This window comes from Fragaria vesca, linkage group LG6 (genome assembly GCF_000184155.1).
Source record: "Fragaria vesca subsp. vesca linkage group LG6, FraVesHawaii_1.0, whole genome shotgun sequence".
NCBI classification, from domain to species: Eukaryota; Viridiplantae; Streptophyta; class Magnoliopsida; order Rosales; family Rosaceae; genus Fragaria; species Fragaria vesca.
Window position 1 is genome coordinate 15,251,989 of NC_020496.1, and position 23,171 is coordinate 15,275,159.

General features: G+C 38.1%; 4 protein-coding genes across 6 annotated transcripts; 1 reads left to right on the plus strand and 3 right to left on the minus strand.

Moving 5' to 3' along the window:
* Window positions 1-1,221: 1,221 nt before the first annotated feature.
* Window positions 1,222-2,502, minus strand: LOC101294287. Its single transcript, XM_004305384.1, has 2 exons — window positions 2,001-2,502; window positions 1,222-1,832 (listed from the first exon to the last, which is right to left on the minus strand). Exons 1-2 carry the CDS (start codon window positions 2,500-2,502, stop codon window positions 1,222-1,224), a joined length of 1,113 nt encoding a protein of 370 aa, XP_004305432.1.
* Window positions 2,503-4,646: 2,144 nt separating this feature from the next.
* Window positions 4,647-7,518, plus strand: LOC101295540. 3 transcript variants are annotated; one of them, XM_004303106.1, is made up of 2 exons: window positions 4,647-5,235; window positions 7,114-7,518. In XM_004303106.1, coding segments are annotated over exons 1-2 (390 nt in total). In that variant the 5' UTR covers window positions 4,647-4,846; the 3' UTR covers window positions 7,115-7,518. The 3 variants fall into 3 exon arrangements, with proteins under 3 accessions (XP_004303154.1, XP_004303155.1, XP_004303156.1); XM_004303107.1 differs by lacking the exon at window positions 7,114-7,518 and adding an exon at window positions 6,468-6,929; XM_004303108.1 differs by lacking the exon at window positions 7,114-7,518 and adding an exon at window positions 6,444-6,498.
* Window positions 7,519-8,815: 1,297 nt separating this feature from the next.
* On the minus strand, window positions 8,816-12,168 carry LOC101294582 (ATP-dependent RNA helicase SUPV3L1, mitochondrial-like). Its single transcript, XM_004305385.1, has 2 exons — window positions 9,788-12,168; window positions 8,816-9,262 (listed from the first exon to the last, which is right to left on the minus strand). Exons 1-2 carry the CDS (start codon window positions 12,166-12,168, stop codon window positions 9,217-9,219), a joined length of 2,427 nt encoding a protein of 808 aa, XP_004305433.1. The 3' UTR covers window positions 8,816-9,216.
* Window positions 12,169-14,420: 2,252 nt separating this feature from the next.
* LOC101314675 (trans-resveratrol di-O-methyltransferase-like) lies at window positions 14,421-15,962 on the minus strand. Its single transcript, XM_004303087.1, has 2 exons — window positions 15,162-15,962; window positions 14,421-15,064 (listed from the first exon to the last, which is right to left on the minus strand). The coding sequence occupies exons 1-2, from the start codon at window positions 15,945-15,947 to the stop codon at window positions 14,753-14,755; spliced, it is 1,098 nt and encodes a 365-aa protein (XP_004303135.1). The 5' UTR covers window positions 15,948-15,962; the 3' UTR covers window positions 14,421-14,752.
* Window positions 15,963-23,171: the final 7,209 nt, after the last annotated feature.

Here is a 23,171-nt window from a genome sequence, read left to right on the forward strand (position 1 = left end):
TTTTAATGTTGGTTGCTCAAACTTAATACCCTTTATATTGGGAAAATTTATACTAATTGGTTTTTAATTTATTTATGAAATAGCTTGAGGAAACACATAGATTGTGGCGTCTCCGGATGGCAAAAAAATTGAAGCCAAAGAAGCACAATTTTTCGAATTTTCCATGTTATAAGGTTGTGAAGGGGTTTTCCCAATTTAAGGACATTCCTAGCCATACCGCACCCACCGGAGGAACATCAAAGAGAGGAAGTCAAGCGATGCACACACAACCAATTGTTGATAATTCTCCCATCAACTTGGACATAGATGGAGATGAGGAAATTGGCGGTGAAACTCTAGATCCTTTGGTGAGGCCTCAAGGAAGGAAAGCTTCTAAAGAAGCCTTTCGTAAAGGAAAAAAGGCATGCAAGGAATCTAGTTCTTTGTCATCCGCGGTCAAGAGTATAGTGAGCAACCAAAAAAAGGCAACCACTTTCAAGAAAAAACTCGATGAGGAATTTTCTCGAAGTCTTCGAGAGGAAAATCAACGAGAGTGTATACGCTTGCAATTAGATTTGCGAAAAGAGGCATTTCTAATTCAAGAGAGGGGAGATAGAATTAAAGAAAGGGAAGAGCAAATAATGGAGGAGGATACAAGTATAATGACCTCCTACTAAAAAGAAATATTACCAAGACAAGCAAAAGAAGATAGTAGAGAAACAAGTTGATGAAACAAATGGTGGATCAAGTCTTCAAACGCCTTATATGGGTGGATACTATCCCCAACCACATTTTGGTGCTGCATTTTCACAACCTCGTTTCACCGGTGGATTTCCACAACCTCCTTCCTCCGGTGGATACTACCCACACCCACCTCACACTAGTGGGTTCCCTATGCAATCCCACTTTTCACCATTTTCTCCGAGTGAATCCACTAACCAACATTCTCATGATGACCCTTCAAACACAAATTGGATTCCTAGAGAGAATGAGGGTGTGGATGAGAATAATTAGGAAATTATGTACTTCAATTATTTGTATTGTTTTTATTCCTAGTTAATTAGTCAATTGTGTAAGCACAAGTCTTATGAAATAAAAGTTGGATTTCATAATTTCCTTTATTTCACACACCTCACATTAAAAACCATACAATTGAAAAGGCATAACTAGAGGAGTTTGGTCATACACTAACCAATTAATCAAACATCTACTCTAGCAATTAATCAAACAAGAAAAGTAGATTCAGACCTCCATGTTGCCTTGAATTTTCCATAAATGCTCTACGAGATCTGCTTGAAGGTTTGAGTGAGTGTTCTCACATCTAATGGCATTGTATCGATCCATGAATCCATTGAAATTGTGAACATCTCTACCAACAGGCTCAAAGTCATCACCAGTCGATCCTTCCCAAACAGTAGCCACCCTGGGCCTCATATTGTTCTCCTCTTCTTCATCTGAATCCAATTCTTCATCGATGTCGTCGGGTCGCTCATTCTCAACTATCTTGTTGTGTAATATAATACAAGTCAACATGATGTATCGAATGTCTTCTTTATGCCACCCACGAGCAGCTCCTCTAACAATACTAAAGCGTGACTGTAAAATACCAAAACATCTTTCAACATCCTTCCTATACCCCTCTTGAGCTTGGGAAAACTTTAGATCCTTAGGTCGAGTAGGCTTAGGAATTGATTTCACGAAAGTCGCCCATCTAGGATAGATACCATCAGCGAGATAGTACCCTAAATTGTAGGTTCTATTATTCACTTGGAATTGGATCTTAGGTGCTCGACCAGCAGTAAGCTCATTAAACAACATGGACTTTGCCAAGACATTGAGGTCGTTGCATGTCCCTGGCATTCCAAAGAAAGTGTGCCATATCCATGTGTCGTACGATACGACTACTTCAAGGATGATAGTGAGGATATGTTTTCAGCCACTATATTCTCCAACCCAACCGTTTGGAAAATTTTTCCATTACCAGTGCATGCAATCGATGCTCCCAATTATCCTAGGAAAACCTCTTCTCTCAGCTTTGGCGAGAAGTCTTTTGAGGTCGGCCAGAGTAGGAGCCCGAAGGTAATCTACAGAGTATAGATTAACGATTCCTCTTGTAAATCGTTGAATGGCCTCGATGGAGGTAGATTTCACCATCCGGCAATACTCAGCACATTGATATGCCCCAGCACCATAGGCAAGCATTCGTAAAGCACATGTTATCTTCTGCTCTGGAAGTAGTCCGACTTTCTTGGCAGCATCTAGTTTTTGAACAAAGTATCGATCATAATGGCAAAGGTCACCAGAGATGCGGTTGAAGACATTGTGGCTCATCTTGTAGCGTGTTCGAAACTCCCACTCCTTGAACACTGGACGTTCAACAAAGTAATCTTCCATCATATTTTTGCCTCTATCTTCCCTGAATTGCTCCTCGTTCGGTGCACGACCCGGTCGAGAACCGCGTCGTCGAGTTTGATTAGCAGATTCAGCAACTGCTGCGACCACAACAACATTGGTCACACACATCTCTTCATAATCTTCATCTCAAGATTGTCGAATCTTAACCCACAACCTCTTCATTGAAATGAGGGAAGAACAAGAAATATGTAATTCTAAAGATTTGAAAAATGAGAAGATTTGCCAAGATCAGATTGGGTGTGGATGAAGTGCATAAATTTCCTCTATTTATTGATATTTTCCACACCAAATATGATTTATTGATAAGGGCACGTGTCAACACCCGGTTCTTCGTAAGCTTATCCAAAATCTTATATAAGATTAGATTGACAATAACTGTTAGATCAAATAATATGCAAATGATCTGGTCCATTTAAGGTTGTCGGCGGTTGATTTAATCTTTGCAAAATAATAACAACAACAATGGTGGTTGCTACACTCATTTCAAGAAAAATTGCCAGTAAATGTTGGTGAGTCATAATTTTTCCACCAAAAAATAAATAAATTTTATGTCTTTTAATCACCAAAATCTACTAATTAATATAGGGAAAATGCTCAAATGCACAAAAACAGGGATTTTAATGCCCACATCAATGTAAATCTTTTCTGTTAGCCCATTTCAATGATTCTTATACAAAAGACATTATTACCCTCTATAAAATTAAACCCACACAAATCTCATCTTTTTCTCTCTCTTTCTCTTCTCTCTCCCTCTCTCTTCTTCTCCTCCCGATCTGTTCTTTGCTCTCTCTCTCTCTCCTCTCTCTCTCTCTCTCTCTCTCTCTCTCTCTCTCTCACAGATCCTTCGTCGGTGACCTCATCTTCGCCTCCACCATCTCCGACGACCTCTTCCGTGGAGGGACGTCTGTCCGCCGCATCTTGATGAGCGCGCCGCTCTCCTCCGACCTCCACACCAAGTACAACGTTCGGTTCATGCCGGTGCCCAAGGACGACGAGGTCCAGGTGGCTACGAGGGCAAGGTGGTCCAGGTGTACCGCCGCAAGTGGGTGATCCACATCGAGCGCAAAACCCGGTTCCGACGACTCGTTCTCTTCTGCGACTCTGTTGCGACTCGTTCTCTTCGGCGGAGGAATCTGGCAGCGCTGTTTGCCTCTATTACCTAGCTCATCTTCCGGCTCGGTTGGAGTTTGATCCGGGCTGGATAGTGGCTGGGGAAGGGCGCTGCTTGCTGGCATGCGCCGGGGTCAATGGAGGAGGCCGGTGTAGGAGATCAGGGAAGGTGGGTGCCCAGAGAAGAAATATGGGTGCCCAGTTTAAGTCAGTTTTTATTTTTTTATTTTTTATTTTTTATTTTTTTATCCTTACATTTGAAAGTGATTCTTGAGGATTGATAACTGATTATTGGGGCCAATAAGTTATTATTTGAGGTTTGTAACCTGATTATTGAGGGTCAGTAAGTGATTATTGGGTGATTACTGGGTGTCAGTAACTGAAAACTAAGTGATTATTGGGTGTCAGTAACTGAAAACTAAAAGTTATTGAGGTCAGTAACTCGATTATTAAGGTCAATAATTCGATTATTTTTTTGTAAATCTTTTTTTCTATTACATTAATCTGAAATAAGTTGGTTATTAGGGGTTAGTAACTGGTTACTGGGGCCCAGTAACTGATTACTGGGGGTCAATAACTGATCAGTAACTGGTTACTGGGTGTTAGTAACTGGTAACTAGGTGTCAGTAACTAGTTATTGGGTGTCAGTAACTGGTTACTGGGGGTTAGTAACTGGTTATTAAAGGTCACTAACTGGTTATTGGGGGTCACTAACTGGTTACATGGGAAATTCCGGTGACCGGAGTCCGACGGCCGGTGGCCGGAGTCCGAGGTTCCGGCCAAGTCTTTTCATGTTGAAGAGGTGGGGGCAAAATAGTCTTAAAATAATATGGTTTGTTAAGACTTTAGTAAAGATTTGTGTATTTGGACATAAAAATTTGTGCATTTGGGCATAAAAAATGTTACCTTATATTGGAATGGGCTAATACAAAAGATTATCATTGAAATAGGAGATAAGAGGTTTGAATTAGTACTAAATGGGCATTTTCCCATTAATATTAGTAATAAGTCATCAATAATGTCCATCCTTATCATATACACACATCAAATATAATTTAATTTTATGATAAATAAATTAATAAAATATGATCTTAAACAGTAACTGACCTGTCAAGAAACTGAAACACAGCTCCAATGATAATGACTAATGTCTTGACTCAGTAACCCAGTGAACTTGCTCAAAACACAAAAGCCCTTGATTGAACATCTCTCCTCAAACTACGACAAAACCCTCTCCTCCCCCAACCGCGATTCCTCCACGCACCCAATCAAACACCCTTCTTCCTCCTCCTCAACCCCTTTTTCATACTCTGCCGTATCTGCACCCAAGCCCCATGGCCGCATGCTCGTCCTAACCCGACCCATCTCCAAACCCAAACCCGATCCCACACCCCTTTCGCCTCAACAACTCCCACCTCAGATCCGGTCCGGCTCCGGCTCCACCGTCTCGCCACCGGTTCTGAGCCAAGGAAGGGACAAGAAAGCTACTGTGTTGGTCTCTTCGCCGAAACCGGATAAGTTCGTGCCTCCGCATCTTAGACCGGGTTTTGTTGCCAAGGAGGACCGGCCGGGACCCGATGTGATCAGACCTCGGGAGGCGGGTCACAAGCATTTTAGGCCTCTGGATCGGTTTTGGGAAGATGGGCGTCCCAAGTCGGGTGGTGACTCGAATTTGGGTACCATGAATAGGCCCAGATCGTCTGGCTGGAACCGGCCCAGTTCTAGTGGATGGTAATGCTTATTTCCTCCTTTTGTTTTGATTTGTTCAACTTTTGGGTGGTTGTTGATGCTAGTGCTTTTTTGTTTGTTTGTTTTTATTCAAAATGTTGGTCATCTGTGATGGTTTGTGTTTGTTTTTGTTGTTTCTCGTATAATGGTTTGCTGGTGAGGACTTTTGGCATGTGGGTTATTTATACTTGCATTATTAGGGTTATTTAAATGTGGATTTAGCCAACAATTTCTTTCTGTAATAGATGAGAAGGAACTCATGATTTTCGTGTAATGTAGGGGTAAGAAGACTACATTATATTAGGAAGATAATGTAGTATATTGAGAGAAAGCGGATAGTTTCAAGGAGCCAAATCACTGGCTGAAATGATCTGCTGTCAAGCAAATTTATTTGTTTTGAAAGATTGTAGTAATCTGGTGTAAATGCATCAACACAATATGGAGATATTAGGATAACTTTGTGCGAGAGGAATTGAAAAATCGTGTTCAGATGGTAGCAAATCATATAGTTTCATACAGAACAGCGGATGCTCTAGAACTGAATTGAAGACCGACAGTTTTCGTGCAGGACCATACTAGAATTTTTTTATTGCAGTAGTTGTTTTACTTTTACCCATATGCATGGTGTTGACTTTTGAAGAAGATATGATGAAGAAAGAGGATTTGATTAATAGGTGTAGTTGGGACAGATGGCAACTGGCCTCTTCTTCTACTTTCGAGCTTGTTGGGTATAGAAAGCTTCAGATACCCCTAGTATCCTAGGCCTAGGACCTTTTGAGGTGCTGAGTCTCTTTAACTCTACTATATCTGAGAAAGGTTATGCAATGGATAAAAAACAAGACAACAAATTAACAATAAAATTGATTTTTAATTTATATAAGAGCTCCCAAATATCTTTTATCTGAAAACTATGGATCATTATAATTGATTTTTAGCTGATTGTGCCTTCAACAATCATATTTTGGGGTGTGAGTGCTGTTAAAGCCTTGAAGGTGTGGATTATCTGGGTTAAACTGAGTATTGTCCTTCATAAGATGAACTATCTAGCTGCTCAAGTATCATTAGATGATCAGTCCAGTGCTTGCTGAAGGGATGTTCTCCTTTATGCTTGTTGTCTAAGAAAGTAAGAAGTTATGCATTGTCGTTAATCTTTGGTCTCTATCTTCTCCTCCTTTTGGCTTTTTAAATAATTTTATTACATTTTATTACAGAAATGACAACTTATTAGAATACAGACACATGCACACATAGAAGGTGGGAAGAGATACTGGAATGTAGAGACTGAATTTGAAAACAGATAAGCCCAAGTGTGTGTGGGGGGTGGGGGGTGGAATTACTTTGCAACAGCTTAATTTCTGCGTTATTGAAGATACAGAGCAATCCCAAAAACCAGCAATTTGAATTCCTGACAATGCCCTGTGGATTGTTCATACATAGAGAACTTTACCCAAGGGCATTTGATTTTGAGAGTTCGATCCCCTGATAAATATGATAGCCTCCAAGATCTTTTTAAAATTGTTGGGACCGTTGACTTATGGCCTACTATGAATGTTATCCCCAACTCTTCATATGAAATGTAAGTCTTTTCATTTGTTTTTGGTTTGTGAAGTAGTTATTTGGTGCTGATTTGCTTGCATTTTATTGTCCGAGTTACATGTACTGCAATTGGGAGAGCTTATCGCCCTTAAAAGCTTCAAGTTAACAATCGCACTGCAACTTTTCAATTCTGAGATATACACCATGTTAATGAATTTGCCATCACTTGTGTTCACAATTGGCCCATGGCTTCATGTGAAGTAATTCTGTTAAATTGGTATCTCTTTCTTTGTTTGAGTTTCTTTAGACGGATTCTGGGTAAATACTGACAGTTGTGTTTCACAGAACATCTGTATCAAGACTGAATTCTTTCCTGAAAGAGTGATTTGATACAACATCTAGAAGTGTTCCGACTTACAGAAGAATCATGGTTTATCAGTTAGCGGAACAAAGGATTCAACCCCATCACATTGCACCCTTTGACCCCAGATGACAGAAACTATTTTGATGTTTCAAGTATTGTACAAAAGAGGAAAAGGCTTGAGCTCCCGGGTCCCTTTTTTTGTGCTTGGTAGTTGGCTCTGTGTTTCTCTGATAGGACAGATGGAGGCATCAATGGAATGTATTATTTGCATGTGTGTTCTTTTCATACTAATTATATTGGAAAAATGCAATTTGGGCATCATGTTGAGATGCTGACTTTTTATTATACTTTGCCTTGTAAGTTGAGCACCACATTCTAGCTTTCAGAACACAATTCACGACCAAAATCGTAGGACCTATCTTTTTAACTGAATAACAAAATGATCGATCTAAAGGTATATGATATTGAAGGATGTTGCTTACAAAGATTTTTCTCAGGAACCTGCCTGATACATTTATAAGGTATTCTTTGCAGTGACAATATATTTCATAGTTAAGCATTGAAGAGTTTGCAGCTGAACTTATTGCAATTCTCAGGTTCGTCTCTTTGCTCAACCCCGGTCATTATCCTCAAACCAGCAAATCCGCTGGCTTTGGACAATTGTGCTGCCGATCATCTCACTGCCTCGGCCTTAAATCGTTCCTGTTCTCCAAACTGGATGTCGAACCCCCCGAGCTCTCTTCTGAATGTCCTTGTTTATGATGGATTATACCCTGTCCTCATTAATTTCCTTCTGTTTTTGTTTTTTGGGTCAGCTGTCTGTAGCTGTTTTCCCTTTTGTTTCGTCCTTTCTCAATCGCCCAAAAAAAAAGGTGAGAAACAACGAATTAAAGAAAAGTGAAACAAAGTTGATAACTCTACTTTCAGAAAAAGATGCATAGGAAAAAAAAAAAAAAAAAAAGAACAGCCACACACCTCGACTACAACGGTTAGATTAAGTTGAGGGGGCGATGTTAACATTACAGCAAAATATTTTTTCTTCTCAAAAGAGTTCGACAACTCTCTCCTCTCCGTCAGACAGATATCAAAACAATCAAGCCACTAAATCAGAAGCAAGGATGATAAAAAAAACCGATCCTTCTTTCAATAAAGGAACACAAAAAAATGCGGCAAAATACAAACCTCAGTGGGGAAGCAAAAACGGGTGGGAGGGAGTTGATTCTTCAATTGTAACAGACGGATCCCCTAAAGCTAGAGCCATTGAAAAGTGCATCATCAAAAGCTAATTGGCATTTCCTAACAAGTACTAGGCATGTATTGACATCCTAGCAAGCAGACTCATTAGTTACAAACAAAAGAAAGCATCTCATGCTGCTGACTTTAAAGTTTAAACAGACTACAACAATCAACCGCATAGACTCACAGTAAAGTCTTCACCTCAAAAATGAACTTCACAAACTTCAACAAAACAGATGCTTAGAGCCAGCTACAAATCTGCATTGCATATGAGAACCTCAACATACAAAAAGTCCAAACGGCCTAATTTGGATACGACATTCTTGACAGCAGTAATAGATCATCCAATCAGAAATGAACACAGCTGAAAAATGTGCGAACCTGACAAGTACCTTGAAGGATCATACAACGAGTACATGAATATACTCGCAAACAAAGCCCGCCTTGTTTTGAAGGGAGTACTCTCAGGCACTAATGGCTCGAACTTCATATTCATCTACTCTGGTACTTTACCAGTTATTAACTTGTAACATCTGCGGAACTTTATGACCCCCAAAAATACTGGTCATTCATTTAGAGAACAACACAGACCATAAATTAGTTTCACATCTATACTGTACATGTACAAAGGTTTAAGATAGTAAACTGCAAGCTGAAGTATTTTTCACACATCTGAAGGTAGCAAATCATTTGGCAGACGCTATGGCTTCTTTAGGTCGCTGTTCTGTGTTTCCAGAGGGCATGCTCTCTTTTGTTACAAAACCCTTAAGTTTGTTCTCCTAAAGCATTGTACACATATTCTAGTCTCCTTCCTATCCATTCTGACAGCAAAATTACATGCAAGAACACTAGGCAGCTACCTTCTCTGAGTGCTCAGATTCTAAAGACCTGTTCCTGCAAGTCATAGGAAGGGATCATAACAAGGTCAAAATATCTAAACAAATATATAAAAGATGCAATCCATACACAAATAACACCACCTAATCTTAAAGTTAGCATACTCCTGTTAAATACATCAGTCTATCAATCTTCTGGTTCTATAACTGATGAGTAGCTTTTTAAGGAGGTAATTAAACATGTCACATTATCATATACCATGAGCAATGGCTAATTCCACTGTCATTGTAGTGAAACCTTTCAGAATACCATTCACAACCAAAATCATAGGACATTTTTTTTTTACTGAATAACAAAATGAGCAGATTTTTAAAGAAACTAATTAATACATTACACAAATGTCTTGGAAATCGATAATATCAAGCCAAATGGTAATAGACAATAATCAACACATGCACATTCTTACAAATAGAAGACAAATGTAGAACCAAGGACTAACTAGAGATGCCATAGTATTTATTTGATTAAACAAAATACATCAGTTCAGTAAGAAGTAATAGAAACAACTATTCAAGAACTTACTTCTGATACTGTTTGATGCGTGACAATGGCCTCTCATAACTATCTTCCTTCTGTTGAGGCTTTGATGCCTGCCTTGATTCTGGTTTCCAGTTAGCTTTGGCTAGAGACTGACCCAGCAATTCTGCAATATCTGTTGCCATTGCCTCAGCCTTCTTCACATACGGAAAAGTTTCTTCCTTGAAGTGGTGTGACAACCACATATACATAGACAACACTTGATGCTTAGTCTCAAGATCCAAGAGTTCCTTATCACTACGAGCAGAATCCGTTGGAATTCCCATAGCAATATTGACAGGGAGATTCTGGCTATATGACTGAGCAAACTTTAGAAGATGGAACATAGCTTTTGGGTCTCTGATATTTACTGGGGCAAAACAGAAGTTAAAACGATCCTCCAGAGATAATGCCTGAATCTTCTGTAACATATTTGCAACCTTCTTTATATGATCATGTCGACACAAGAAGTATGACCCATCCAGGCGGCAATTTTCACTAAATTTTTCAAGTAGCTGGGAGAATGTAATGTTAGGAATTTGCCCTGCAAATAGCTCAACCTGCTCATAGAAAGGAAACAAGCCCACTTTCTTAACTTCTTCAAAAGGCTGCTTCAGACACTCGATCAAGTAATCCAGATCATCTAAATTCAATGTGGTAGTAAGTCCATCTGGATAGATACTTCCTCTCCGACCAGCTCTTCCAGCAATTTGCTTCACCTGAGATGCTGGAACTGGGAGAACTTTGTCACCATTGTATTTTGCAAGACTATAGAATACAACCCTCCTAATATTAAGATTCAGACCCATTCCCACTGCGTCAGTAGAAACAAGAACATCATATTCATTATCTTGATCATTAAATAAATTTGCCTGCTGTCTACGAGTTTCTGGCGGCAAGGCACCATAAATGACACAACACCGGTGGTTGGTGTGTTTTTCAATTGCCATTTTAACCTCAAATACCTCTCTTCTTGAAAAAGCAACCACACAATCTCCAGACCTAACATTCTTAAGATCTCCCAATAGCGTTTTTGCTTCAACCACCAATGGCTTAAACCTCCCATAATGCTGCTCATACAACTCATCACCAGTCTCTGAACAGATCTTTCGAACAACGTTGAGAACGCTTGGATCTCCACACAAATGTATCTCATCGGCCTTTAAGCCAAGTAATGCTCGCGTCCATGCAAAACCTCTATATGGATCTGCCATCATCTGAATTTCATCAATGACAGCAACATCATACATTTCGTCGGTTGACACCATTTCTACTGTACAAGCAGCATGATTTGAGAATGGGACAAATTTCTTTTCTTGCCCTGTGTGAAGACTACAATACACCCCATTTGCATTAACTTTGTCAAAGACTTCCATAGCCAATAATCTCAGAGGACTGCAGTAGATACCCTTCTTTGCTTCCATAAATCGTCGCAAGGCATTGAAAGTTTTCCCACTATTGGTTGGACCACAGTGATAAACTATCTTACGCTTCATAGCCCGTGCAAATGGAAACCAAGTATGGGGCTTTGTGAGATCCGCTGATGCAACCATAGAACGAAAACGCTTAATCTCATCAGGAAACTCTTCCAAACAATATTCAACAAACAAGGGAAATAAAAACTTAACTGCATCATTAGATGGACCAAGGGACACCAAATACTTGGCAACATCAGCAGAACACTTCTTGAAGAAGAAGCTCCGAAACTTATGCACAGCATGAGGAAAAAATGACCTGCCAATGTATATTGCAAGAGCCTGATCAGTCGCCCAACCTGATTTTCCAAAATAACCAAACATCTCTTGAAGAGTCTCCCAATCACTCCGCGACTGCTTTGCGCCCTTCTCATTATTACAAAGCTCCCTATACAGCACAACAGGGTCGCGCGACGCAACATGTTGAAAGCTCACCGCTCTCATTGAACTCACATTCTCATCACTACCCTCTTCCACCATCAAATCACTAACCACAGCCTCATTCTCACCTTCATCACTATCTTCCGATTCCGATGAAATATAATCCACCTTATCCTCACTCGAGAGATCAAGGCCCACAACCTTCCCCACATCCGCATCAAATTCATCAACCACTGCTCTACTATCACTCACATCCTCATCCTCATGCCCATCTTCCACACCAGTTGAAAATGGCTTGACATAAACAGTATCACACCCCAAATATTTTGGGCTATGTGGATTGAATCTAAGACAAACTTGATCCACTAAGCTCGTGGAATACGAACAGTTTTGGGAATCTAAAGCAGGAAAAGATGTGAACTTTGGTGATACAGAGCGGTCATATTGGTTCCAGATCAAAACCCTAAGCCTAGATATGCTTTTCTTACAGCCATAAATCCGAAACAGGGAACTTACAGGGCCTCTAGCCATTGCTTAAAACTCAAATTGAAACTCACAAATTCATAATCAATAAATTCAATTTGAAATGCAGAAGCCAGAAGGTAAAGGAAATATTAGAGAGCAGGATTGTAGGAGAACACCTGAGACGTGAAAATTGAGTGGATTTGAGAGGGAAAGCGCAAGCTGAGGGAATGTGGTGGCGAGGATTAAGACAGCTAAAACCCTAAAACCCCACAATTGAGAAGCAGAGTGAGACCAGAACGACGCCGTGTCTTACTGAAGTCGGGAAGATGGATTACTGGCCCGGATTTCAAAAACATGGGCCATATTTGGGTTAGCCTCTATATCTCCATATTTACGTTTTTACTGGAAATTCTTGTATGCACTACGTGTATTTACACGACACAGTTGTAACCGTTCATAACAATTTATATGTTTAACCACCATGTTTCTATATTATTTTCTCTAATCATGATCATCTATGTATGTATATGAAGATACACGTTGTATACTGAAGATGTTCTCCATTTTTACGGCCTAAATCTGATTGTTTTCTCCTCCATACATGCGGAGCACACTGAGAATGAAAAAAGAGCATTTGCATCTGCTGAGTCAATTAAGTTAGGGTCAAAAACCTCTGAGATAGAAACAATTATCCATGATAGTTCGGAGAAGGCTGTGAGTCTGGTGGTTCGAGAGCGTCTAGGGTCTGTGCTTTTGTTATTCAAACCATTTGACAAGTCTGATGTTCGATCAGATGTCTAATCTTGTTGCTACTTCCTGGTCATTCAATCTTACTGTTATTGCCTGATCTTCCAATCTTGCTGCCACTGCACTGGTCGTTCAATCTTGCTGCTACTTCCTGGTCGTCCAATATTACTACTGCACTCGTTGAATCTTGCTACTACTGTTTGTTCGTCCAATTTTGTTGTTACTGCACTATTCATCAAATCTTGCTGCTATTGCCTGGTCGTCTAATTTTTTGATAGAACCCACACTCCTCTCTTCGTTGCTACTATCCCCAGATCGACCTCCCACAACCATAAACCACTGCCACAACCCTCACACGCCACCCACCTCCCACCTCCCACAACCACGATGAATACCGTTGTAAAGAGTAATATCGCCGACGACGAATTTGACCCGCTCATCTTCAGCGCCAGCAAGAGCACCAATGACAGAATAATGGCAACGGATATGATACTCTCATCTCTAGCTTTGATCTCAGTTCCGGCCACGTTGGAGACTTAGTCGAAGTCGAGTTGCAAGCGGTTGATAAACTGAGTTTTGAGTGAAATCTCCTCCTCTCGTTGCTCTCCGTTGCTTGGGTCCGATGCTGCCAACAGTTGCAATTTAATCTAAGTCTCTCGGGTTTGGTGTTGCTGACGGTTGTTGATTTGAGTTTTTAGTGAAATTGGAGGATTAGTAGGAGCTAGGCTTCGACGCCGTTGTGTAGAGCGCAAGAGATAACTTTGCCGGTTGTCGATGACATTATTGTAATAGGAACCCCTTCTAATGAGGACTCTTAAGTTAAGGACTTGTTGAAGACTTTTTGGTTATCCCACCTTTCGATCTTATATCCACATTTTGACCGTTCAGTTTATAGGTATTTATGAGTAGATCATTTCTCTAAATTTTCAGCTATATTGAAAATTGTTAAGGCATTCATAAGTGTGATTTATCAATTATGAACTTAAACGGTTCATATTTGACAGATTTGGTTCGTCCATTAATTTAATCTAGTTTGTTATCTTAACGAACACCAATTTGGCTGAAAATTTGTAGAAATTATCTACTCATATAAACATAAAAACTGAACGGATGAGATGTCAAAATGTGATCGAAAAATGGGTATTTTAAACCATAAACCGAATTAAGAGTCCTTACTAGAAAGGCTCTCATTATAATATTGATAAAATATTTGTTTTGATTGGTGGCTTCATCAAAAGCTTTTGATGTTTGAGTTCTCGCAACTTCTTTGAATTGAATTTCCTCCTTAGATATATCAATTTTTTGATGTGTTAGTAAAACGTATGAATTTTCTTTTCCCAAAATCAATTCTATCATTCTCATTTTTATTCAAGTTAGTAAACGTGCCATAAACGTAATCCTCTTCTCCTCATTCTCTATCCTCTTTTTGGACATCAACCTGGATATTACCTGATCTTCTTTACTTTTCATTTCGCTTCATTTTTTTAAAATTATTTCTAGGCCAAGCATCACTTTGGCAATCTGAATCATATTTCCGAACTCTCAATATTGCAGTTCTCTGCTGCTAGAGGTTGGTCCAGCCCTGAAATACCTTAATTTCTACTCATCTTAATGCTTAAATGATACAACATCATACAGAAAGATGCACATACAAGATGATTAATTATTTTCTTTCTACTTAATACCAAACCCAACACAGATGGCCATGTTACTGGGTAAGACCGTAAGAGGCTAATTAAGAGCTAATTATTGGAAGCTTCACAGGTTACCAAGCAGGCAACTGGTATTTACAAGAGTGCAAACGACTTCTTGGAGTATTTGCATTATATTTTACACTCCGATTTTGGGTTCTTAAATATGTTTTATATCAATAAGTTGCTTTTCTTGAAGTAGTTGAACATTTTTAGGGGTAAACTTCGATGAAAGACCTAATACCCAGTGTATGAGTAATCTTGTAGTGACTGAATCCTGCAGCCAAAAACAACTTCTCCCAATCCTTTTCAGTGCGTTCTCTGCCGGTAAGACAGACCATCATCAACATATCCCAGAACAATTGTGTTTCAGTCGACTTGTTATTCATCTTCTTGTCATCATCTACAGTCACGACCATTTCTATGATGATGACCTTCCCTCCATCGCTTTTGCTCGGGATTGCGTCTCTACACCTTTTCAGTATCTCCACGCTCTCTTCATCATTCCAGTCATGCAGAATCCACTGCTCATTATTAATCATCATATATTAACATCTCATTAGCTTAACGCACCAATAATTAAAATCACTTGAGTGCATGCATAACACAATTCACGCTTACCTTGAGTAGAATTGCATTTGCTGGAGGTATTTGCTCAAACATGTTTCCTCCAATGAAGTCCAAGTTGTTGCTCCCTTTCAAGTTTTCGATGACATGAGGTAGATCCAATACAGTGCATTTTATTTGTGGAAATGCATCGGCAATGGCAGATGCCATGGTTCCCTTACCACCTCCTACATCAACAAGAGACTTCAAACCCTCAAACACTCCTTGACACTCTTTAACCACTGCCCTTGAAACAAGCTTCGAGTCAGCAACCATGGCTTCATTGAACATGTTACCAAACACTGGTTCATGAGCCACCAAATCGAAAAACGACATGCCATGCGCCATCTCGAATGGGGTAGAAGCGCAGTTCTGGAACCATGTGCCAAGTAAGTGCCAAGGGGAAGTCAACAGAGGGTCGAGCAGGAGAAGCAAGAACGTTGTCATTAGCCCGTCCTTGAGGAGAAGCTTGGAAGATGGTGTTAGGGAATAAACTATCCCATGATGAACGTCGTTGTGTTTGGTGAAAAATCCTTGTTGGACTAAAATGCACATGAGGCGGTAGAGGAAGCGAGATTTCGAAGGGTGGACATTGAGTGCTGAGGTAAGGTCGGAAAGGGTTATGGGTTGAGCATGGTTGTGAATGATATCTGGGATGCCTAACTGAATTGCACAGTTTAGTACCATGGAGTTCATGAGCTGCAATATGTGATTCCGCACATGAAGTTGAGATTGAACAATAAGCTCATCAGTACTACTAGCAGTAGCACTTGCCACTCCATTATTAGCCAAACTACTCATGAGTGCTTGCTTAATTAGACTGGGCTTATCACTGTCTTTGATTCCTTTATATACTTGTGAAAACATGGATTGATATATATGAATTTTAGGGTCTACGGCCCAGTTTGGCACAACTTGTGCCGAAAGTTGCATAATTAACTTTCCATTTTAATAAGAAATGGCGCTGTGCAACATTGCATGCACCAACCAAAGGAGGACACAATCACACAAGTGCGCGCATCCATGATACTAAAATTAATATAACAAACATAATAATTGAACAGATACGAGTGCGTGACAGAAGCACCGACTGGTTGAGAACTTTAGATCAAATAATTCCATCAAAATATACAGATTTCGAGGAGAAAAAAAAATGATACAAGTGGTTGCGATAAGACTCATGCATAAGATCTAGTTGAAATGCATTGAAGGTCCATCGACGTATCATACGTATGACTGTTGAACTGTGAACAGTAAGTATGTAACAGAATTAGGTCTGTTACTCTGTTAGAAAGAAAATGAAACGCACACAATACTTACTCATTGCAATGAGAAACTTTTAATACCAGAATTCGTGCCAAGGAGTAAACCCCAGCCCAGAAAATTTAAATCATTCATGCTCAATTTACATGGTTGTTCCACTCAGACTATTACAGACCATCAATGCAAATATAAACAGCTTTAGTGAGGGTAGCTCCCCCTTGCAAGTTGCAACTACAGCATAGGGTCGTCATTTTAGAATGACTTCCGGCATGGTTCAGTCAGTATAGGGCTTACTGTAAATAATTGATCAGTTCATAGTGGCACGGACCTAGGGGTGGGCTAGGCATTACTGCAGCCCACTTCAGATTTTTAGGGACAAAAATATAGAGTTTCCACAAGTACCTGTGTTATTCGGAGCATTCAAGCTTCCGAGCAACCCACAGCGGATATCCTGAGTATGGTCTAGTGTCTAAAAGATAGCATGCTTGGTTTATTTTTCTTATTCTACTCTCATTTAGCTAATCATCATTCTTGTTAGAAACTTAGAATATAGAACTAGTCTTCTTTCTGACTTGCCTCAAGGAGAACCAAAATGATTGATCGGAGGGATTGCTCTAATGGTTTATGGAGATCTCAAAAAAATTTTGGGCTTCTCCCAATGAATGAAACATTATGGAATTTAGCCTACCCTATTTCGAGATCCTAGTTCCGTCTTGGTTCATACATAACAGAAGTCAGATCAATAATAAAACTGAAACAAGATCCTAGTTACTAGTAATTAATACTTGCTGTTAATAATTAAAAAAACTCAATAATTCGATCTTGTTTCAGTTGTTTATCAAACAAAAGCAAATCAAAGGTTTATCCAGAATATGCTAATTGGTCCTTCCATGCAATATGTCAATCTTTAGTTTTGTCCCCAGTGCACACTTATGAAAGTTGCATATATATCCTGGATTCGGTGAGGATCTGGATCTTGTAATAATGGGATTGGTGTATATTATTGTAGGAGACAAAATAATTGAACAGAATAGTAAGTATGCAATATATATAAGGGATTTTCTTATTAATTAATAATTTTATTTCTCAGCTGCGAGAAGACACATTATATCAGATACCGTCTTCATTAAAGTATGTTTGTAGTAGAAGTTTACAAGATGCAAGACCAATGCCTTCACTGTTAATTAGACCAAAACCAACCATACTACCTAATTAATTCTTGAACAAGAGTATATCAGCTGCTTAGATACCTCAACTAGTGTCCTAGTTATCTAAAATTCAAGTATCAGTACTTCTTTCCCAGGACCGGAGCCAAGATTTCAAAATAACTTGGGCTGGTGAGAATTTTGAATTCTTTCTTTTGTTATTGTGGAAATATTCTAAAAATTAGAACGGATGAGAATTTTGCCGAAAAGATATACCTAATTTTTTTATATGTCCGTTGTTCTTGTGCGTTATCATTCTAAAATCTAAATAATTGAATGAAAGTGCATCAGATGCTAGATATCCTAGATATGCTTGAGAATTGAGATATGCTTCATCCAATCCTAATTAAAGCAAAACAAAGGAACAGTACTGTTGTACATACATTTTCAACGAAACACATGCATTTCACGACGGAAAAGAGTAGGAAGTATTTTATTGACGAAAGAAGAAAAACAAGCGAAGGTTGTCTCTAAAAAAGATATGCATGCGCCAAGAATCAAATAAGACCAATTAAATGAAGCTCAATTATAAAGGTATGACGGCATTCGAGATCACAAGAAACATGTGAACCATTATTTATATCAATATGCATCATGTGTTCTTGATAGAGCAATTATTCATATAAAGGCACACTGAAATTGTGTTTGTTTGGATATGCTGCATGTTCTACAATAATTTGAGATATATAATTATATATGATACTCTTACCCTACAAAAATTTGAGATGCAATCCTGCCTTCCGGACTTGGCTTCTCTGCTTGGGTTTTATTTGCTTGAATCTGCTTGAGTTTTTTCTGAGCCTGCCACGTCACTACAAAAACATCTAACGATTCTAAATGAAAACTTGTAAAACACGAACATGGACATGAAACAGTTGATCTATTCCTCTGTCTTCTTCTCTGATATGCTTTGCAATTAACCCAACCAAACTCACAGAACACAGATCCAAAACATCTCCAAACAACCTCAAAGCAAAAGAGCATTTTATATTCTGGGTTGAAATCCATCAAGAAGAAAACTCAATAGAATAGCTCATAAACTTGAATCAAATCAATCAAAAACACAAACCAAACAATCGAGATTCAAAGGACAAGAAAACAATTCGATGACATAGCACTAGAACCTAGAAATTTATCAAAGCTTAGATTCATCGTAGAAATGCATGAACTTAATCGAGTTTGGAGACGGGCTCCTCTCAAATGCTACTGCTTCGCGTTCGTCTGTCGTCTATAATCAAACTCAATAGGAACTAGAGTAATTGCATAATTCATGTTGGCTGCAAATAGATAGATCGAAGACTTTGTTCTTTTTTCTTCTGCATAGAGACTAGAGAGAGAGGGATGAATCTGGGTTTTGTTGCGGAGGAAGTGAGACAAAAATCATATACTTCTCGGCACAACTTCAATTTTAGAAGACTTGTATTTCTATCCACTGAATTATAATACCATGACGTGGTAGACTTAGGGAAAAACCCAAGCAGATCCAAGTAAATAAAAACCCAAACAGAGAAGCCAAGTCCCTGCCTTCCACCCATTTAGTCATATAGCTTTGGATAAGACGATTTCCCTACCAAATCTCCAATAAGAGTATCCAATGTATTCCCTCTTTCTAACAGCTATATGCATTTTTATTTTATTTAAAGACATCAAAGAAAACAATAAAAATACTCTCACGTGAATTTCATGCAGGGCAGGTGACAAGTCTTTTGAATTTTTATCCAATTTTTATCCAATTTAGGGCAATGTTCCCCGCTTGCAAGAGCAGCGGTGTTAATGTCATTTGAATGCATATTAATATGTGAGCATAAAGGAAAAAAAAAATCAATAAGTAATGTTACGTGACAACACGAGAAAAAGAAAAAAAGATATTCGACTGCAATTGTTGTCGTAGCGCTACAACAAGAGAATTGAACTAATTACAAGTTTTGATTGTTTTCCAACATGAAACTTATATTTTGTTGTGCGGAAACGTCAAGCAAATATGAAATACCGAAATATGTGAAAATATAAATAGCAGAAAATCTAAAAAGACCAAAGATTTACGTGGTTCACCCCAACGCAAAGGGCTACATCCATAGGCAGAAACGATAAGGAGATTCCATTAATATCAAAAAGGAAATTACAAGGTGTTTAACACTCAGACCCAAAAATCCTATCACACCCAAAATACAATCACAAAGGAGAAACACCAAATAAAAGAACAACTTCTATAAAACCCTAAAACCTGCTACTTCTTAGTAACCCTAAGTTGCGGCTCTTTTGTCTCTCCCACCTTAATTGAGTCATAAAACATATATTTATAGTGTATAAAAAAAAACCTAACCTAATAGGATCATGTTTATTATATGGGCTTACCAAAAAGACAATTGATAGGCTTATTAATTGAAGCCACAAACCAATATATTTGAATACTGAATCCTCCATCAGGCGGTTTACTAAGCATGTTAGTAATGTTCACTAGTGCTTGAGAACCAACACTAAAACTAGAGAAAATCATCAAGTTCTTACTTTAAGTCTTTATCAATAAAACATTATATGATCAAGATTTGTGGTCAAGAGTCAAATTTTTTATTTTATTTTTATAAAGTAAGCGTGTTTGTTTCCCATACAAAATATATTTCACAGGTTGAAAACATGTGTTATCCCTATGTTGTCAATGAGTCGTGATCTGGTTGGTTAAGAAGTTAACTAATAATTTTAAGGTCATGGGTATAAATCTTATTGACATATGTAATGTGTGTGAGTTATTTAATAATTTTTTAATTTAAAAGAAAAAAGTGTTATCCCTATCACCCTATTTAATGGGATCAATTGAGAATCACTAAGAGAAAATTGGATAAATTTAAAAATATTTAGTTTTACGAGCATATATGCAAGACATATTTTATGAGGGCTCTTTAATTTGATCGCATATCTCAGTAAAATATATAATCAATTAAAAGAAAAAGCGTAAACCTAACACAAATAAATGATTTTTTTGGTTTACAACTTTGAGCATATACCTTTGTTTTGGCGATGAATCAACAATTCAAAAAGCTTTTGTTTTTTGGTTACAACAAAAAGCCTTTTTTTAATCAAGGTAATAGCTATTAATAGTCATATATTCCTGAAAAAGGGTAGAAAAATGCTGAGAAAGTAATGTAGCGGATGCAAAACACATGGGATGCGTTACTCTAAGGGCATCTCCAACCCATAACCTAAATTTTTTTTTTGTAAGATTTCATCTCCAACCAACTTCCAAGTTGATCTAAAATTATATGATTTACCTAAGGGCATCTCCAACCATAACATAAATTTTTTTAGAAAAATAATTCAAACAGTATCTCGCCTTTTAACGAAGCTAATTCTTAGTATTTCAGTTTTCAAAAACTTCAGAAGGGTATCTCACGTTCTTACATCGACTGAAGAATGATATTTGAATATGTTAACTCTGTTAAATTGACTGATGGAAAACATGTTTTTGTTGCAAAATGACTATTTTACCCTTTATTCTTAAACTCTGTTAAATTCTTCTTAAAAAAACAAAAAAACAAAAGGATTTTTTTCTAATTTTTTTTATTTTTTATGTTTATTCCTTGTGTTCTTCAAATTGGGCGCACTACGCCTTTGGGGCCAGGCACCTCCGTCGAATTCCCTTTCTTTGGGGAGGATTTTCTTTTGTGTTTCCACCTTCTCTAGAGTTCAGATCTTCTCCTCTCCCTCTCAAAAGATTGAATCTCATATGCCCACTGTTTCTTCTATAATTTCCATTTATCTCATCTGTATATGAGAAAGAAACTCAAGTACTGTTTTGAATTTGAGCAAAATCCAAAGAACCCATATGATATGGGATTATGGGCATAAGAAGCAGACGAATTGAGAAACTAAAAGTTCCTTGATTCTTCTACCTTGAGCAGTTGAGCACATCTGCACATGGTGAAAAAAGAGATATACCTTCAAAATTCCATATATCGAAGAGATGAGACGCATAATCAAGTCCACATGATGTGGGTAATTGGGTATTAATAGCTGGTGAAGAAGAACACCCACATGGGTTGGAGACTTGGCTTTTCATCTGAATCAAATTTTGGTACTTTGAGTATAATAAGCAAAGAGATTCAGTCCAATTTGATGTGGAGAGAATGAGGAAGAAGAACATAGACAGATTAGACTGACAAAGAGAAATTAATGTTTATGAAAACTAAAAAAAATGAAAAATGAGAATTAATGGACAGAAATAGCCTTCAAAATATGTCTGCCGTCAGTCTTCTTAACGAGACTAACGGCTTCAAATACCAATCTTTAGTTGATGTAAGAACGTGGGATACATTTATAAAGTTTTTAAAAGCTGAGATACTAAAAGTTAACTTCTCTAAAACGTGAGATACTGTTTGGACGATTTATATAATTTTTTTAGAGAATGACATATCACTACCACAAATAGTACCATAATACAGAAAACCCATCTTAAAAAAGATTTATACAATTAAAGACACAAACCCAATCCCAAGCCCAAGATGAAGTATAACATGCAAATGACAAAAAACCTGTAATGTTTTTCTATATTTACTACACTGCCACCAATATATCTCTTCTTTTGGAGACACCGTTGTGGATTGCTCTCTCTCTCTGTGAAATTCTTTGCATCTGTATTCACCAAAACTGATGGCTTCTTCATCGTTGAGATCTTCGCAAATGACCACCGCGAGCAATTGCAAAGCCGGATGGTCCAAGATGCATCAATGGCAAACGACATTGCCGTCTATCTGATCTAAGCCGGCGTCGTCGTTTGTCCGATCTAACTCGGCGTCGTCGTCTGTGACTTTGCAGCGCTCCGTTACTCCCACTTATGGGCTCCTAACCTCTAATTTTGAGATCCAGCAAGGTTGATTTTTGTTTAGATTCAATTATGGTGGAAATTTTAAAATAAATTTGGGTGTTTTTGTTTTGTTTGAGATTCCTTTTGGTTTAATACAAATGCTAGAAGAGTCAGGGTGGTTCTTAGAGTTCGATTGAGAAGATGAGGATCGAATTTCGGATTGGGATTACGGCGACATCTAGCATTGAGGAAGAGATTATAAAGTGACTATATGCTTTTCTAAATTTTGACTCTTGAAACTCTTGAAAAGGGTTTGAAGCATTTTTGGGAATTTTGGCAAGAGATTATGAAGTTAAATCATGTGAATTTGGATATTGAAGCCTCTCTTAACCAAGAGATTATTCAGCTAACTAAGAAATATTTGAAATGAAGTCGTGTGTTGATCAAGGATGGCAAAACCGTGAAAGTAGTTTTATAGAACTATTGTAGTAGACTTTCTAGATTATAACAGTAGCTTTATATAACTATGGAAGTAGCTTTACACATAATTATGTCATTGTAGAAGACTACATAATTTTAGTATTTGTTAATGTCTATACTAGTATCTTTTCAACATGATGATAGTATTTTTGAATCGAAAAAAAAAAAAAAAAAAAACAATGATGATAGTATTTTGCTTACACAATCGTAGTATTTTTTTCAATTTCTATGCTAGTATCTATCTTAACCTTTGGTAGTAGCCTTTGTTCTTTTTGGTAG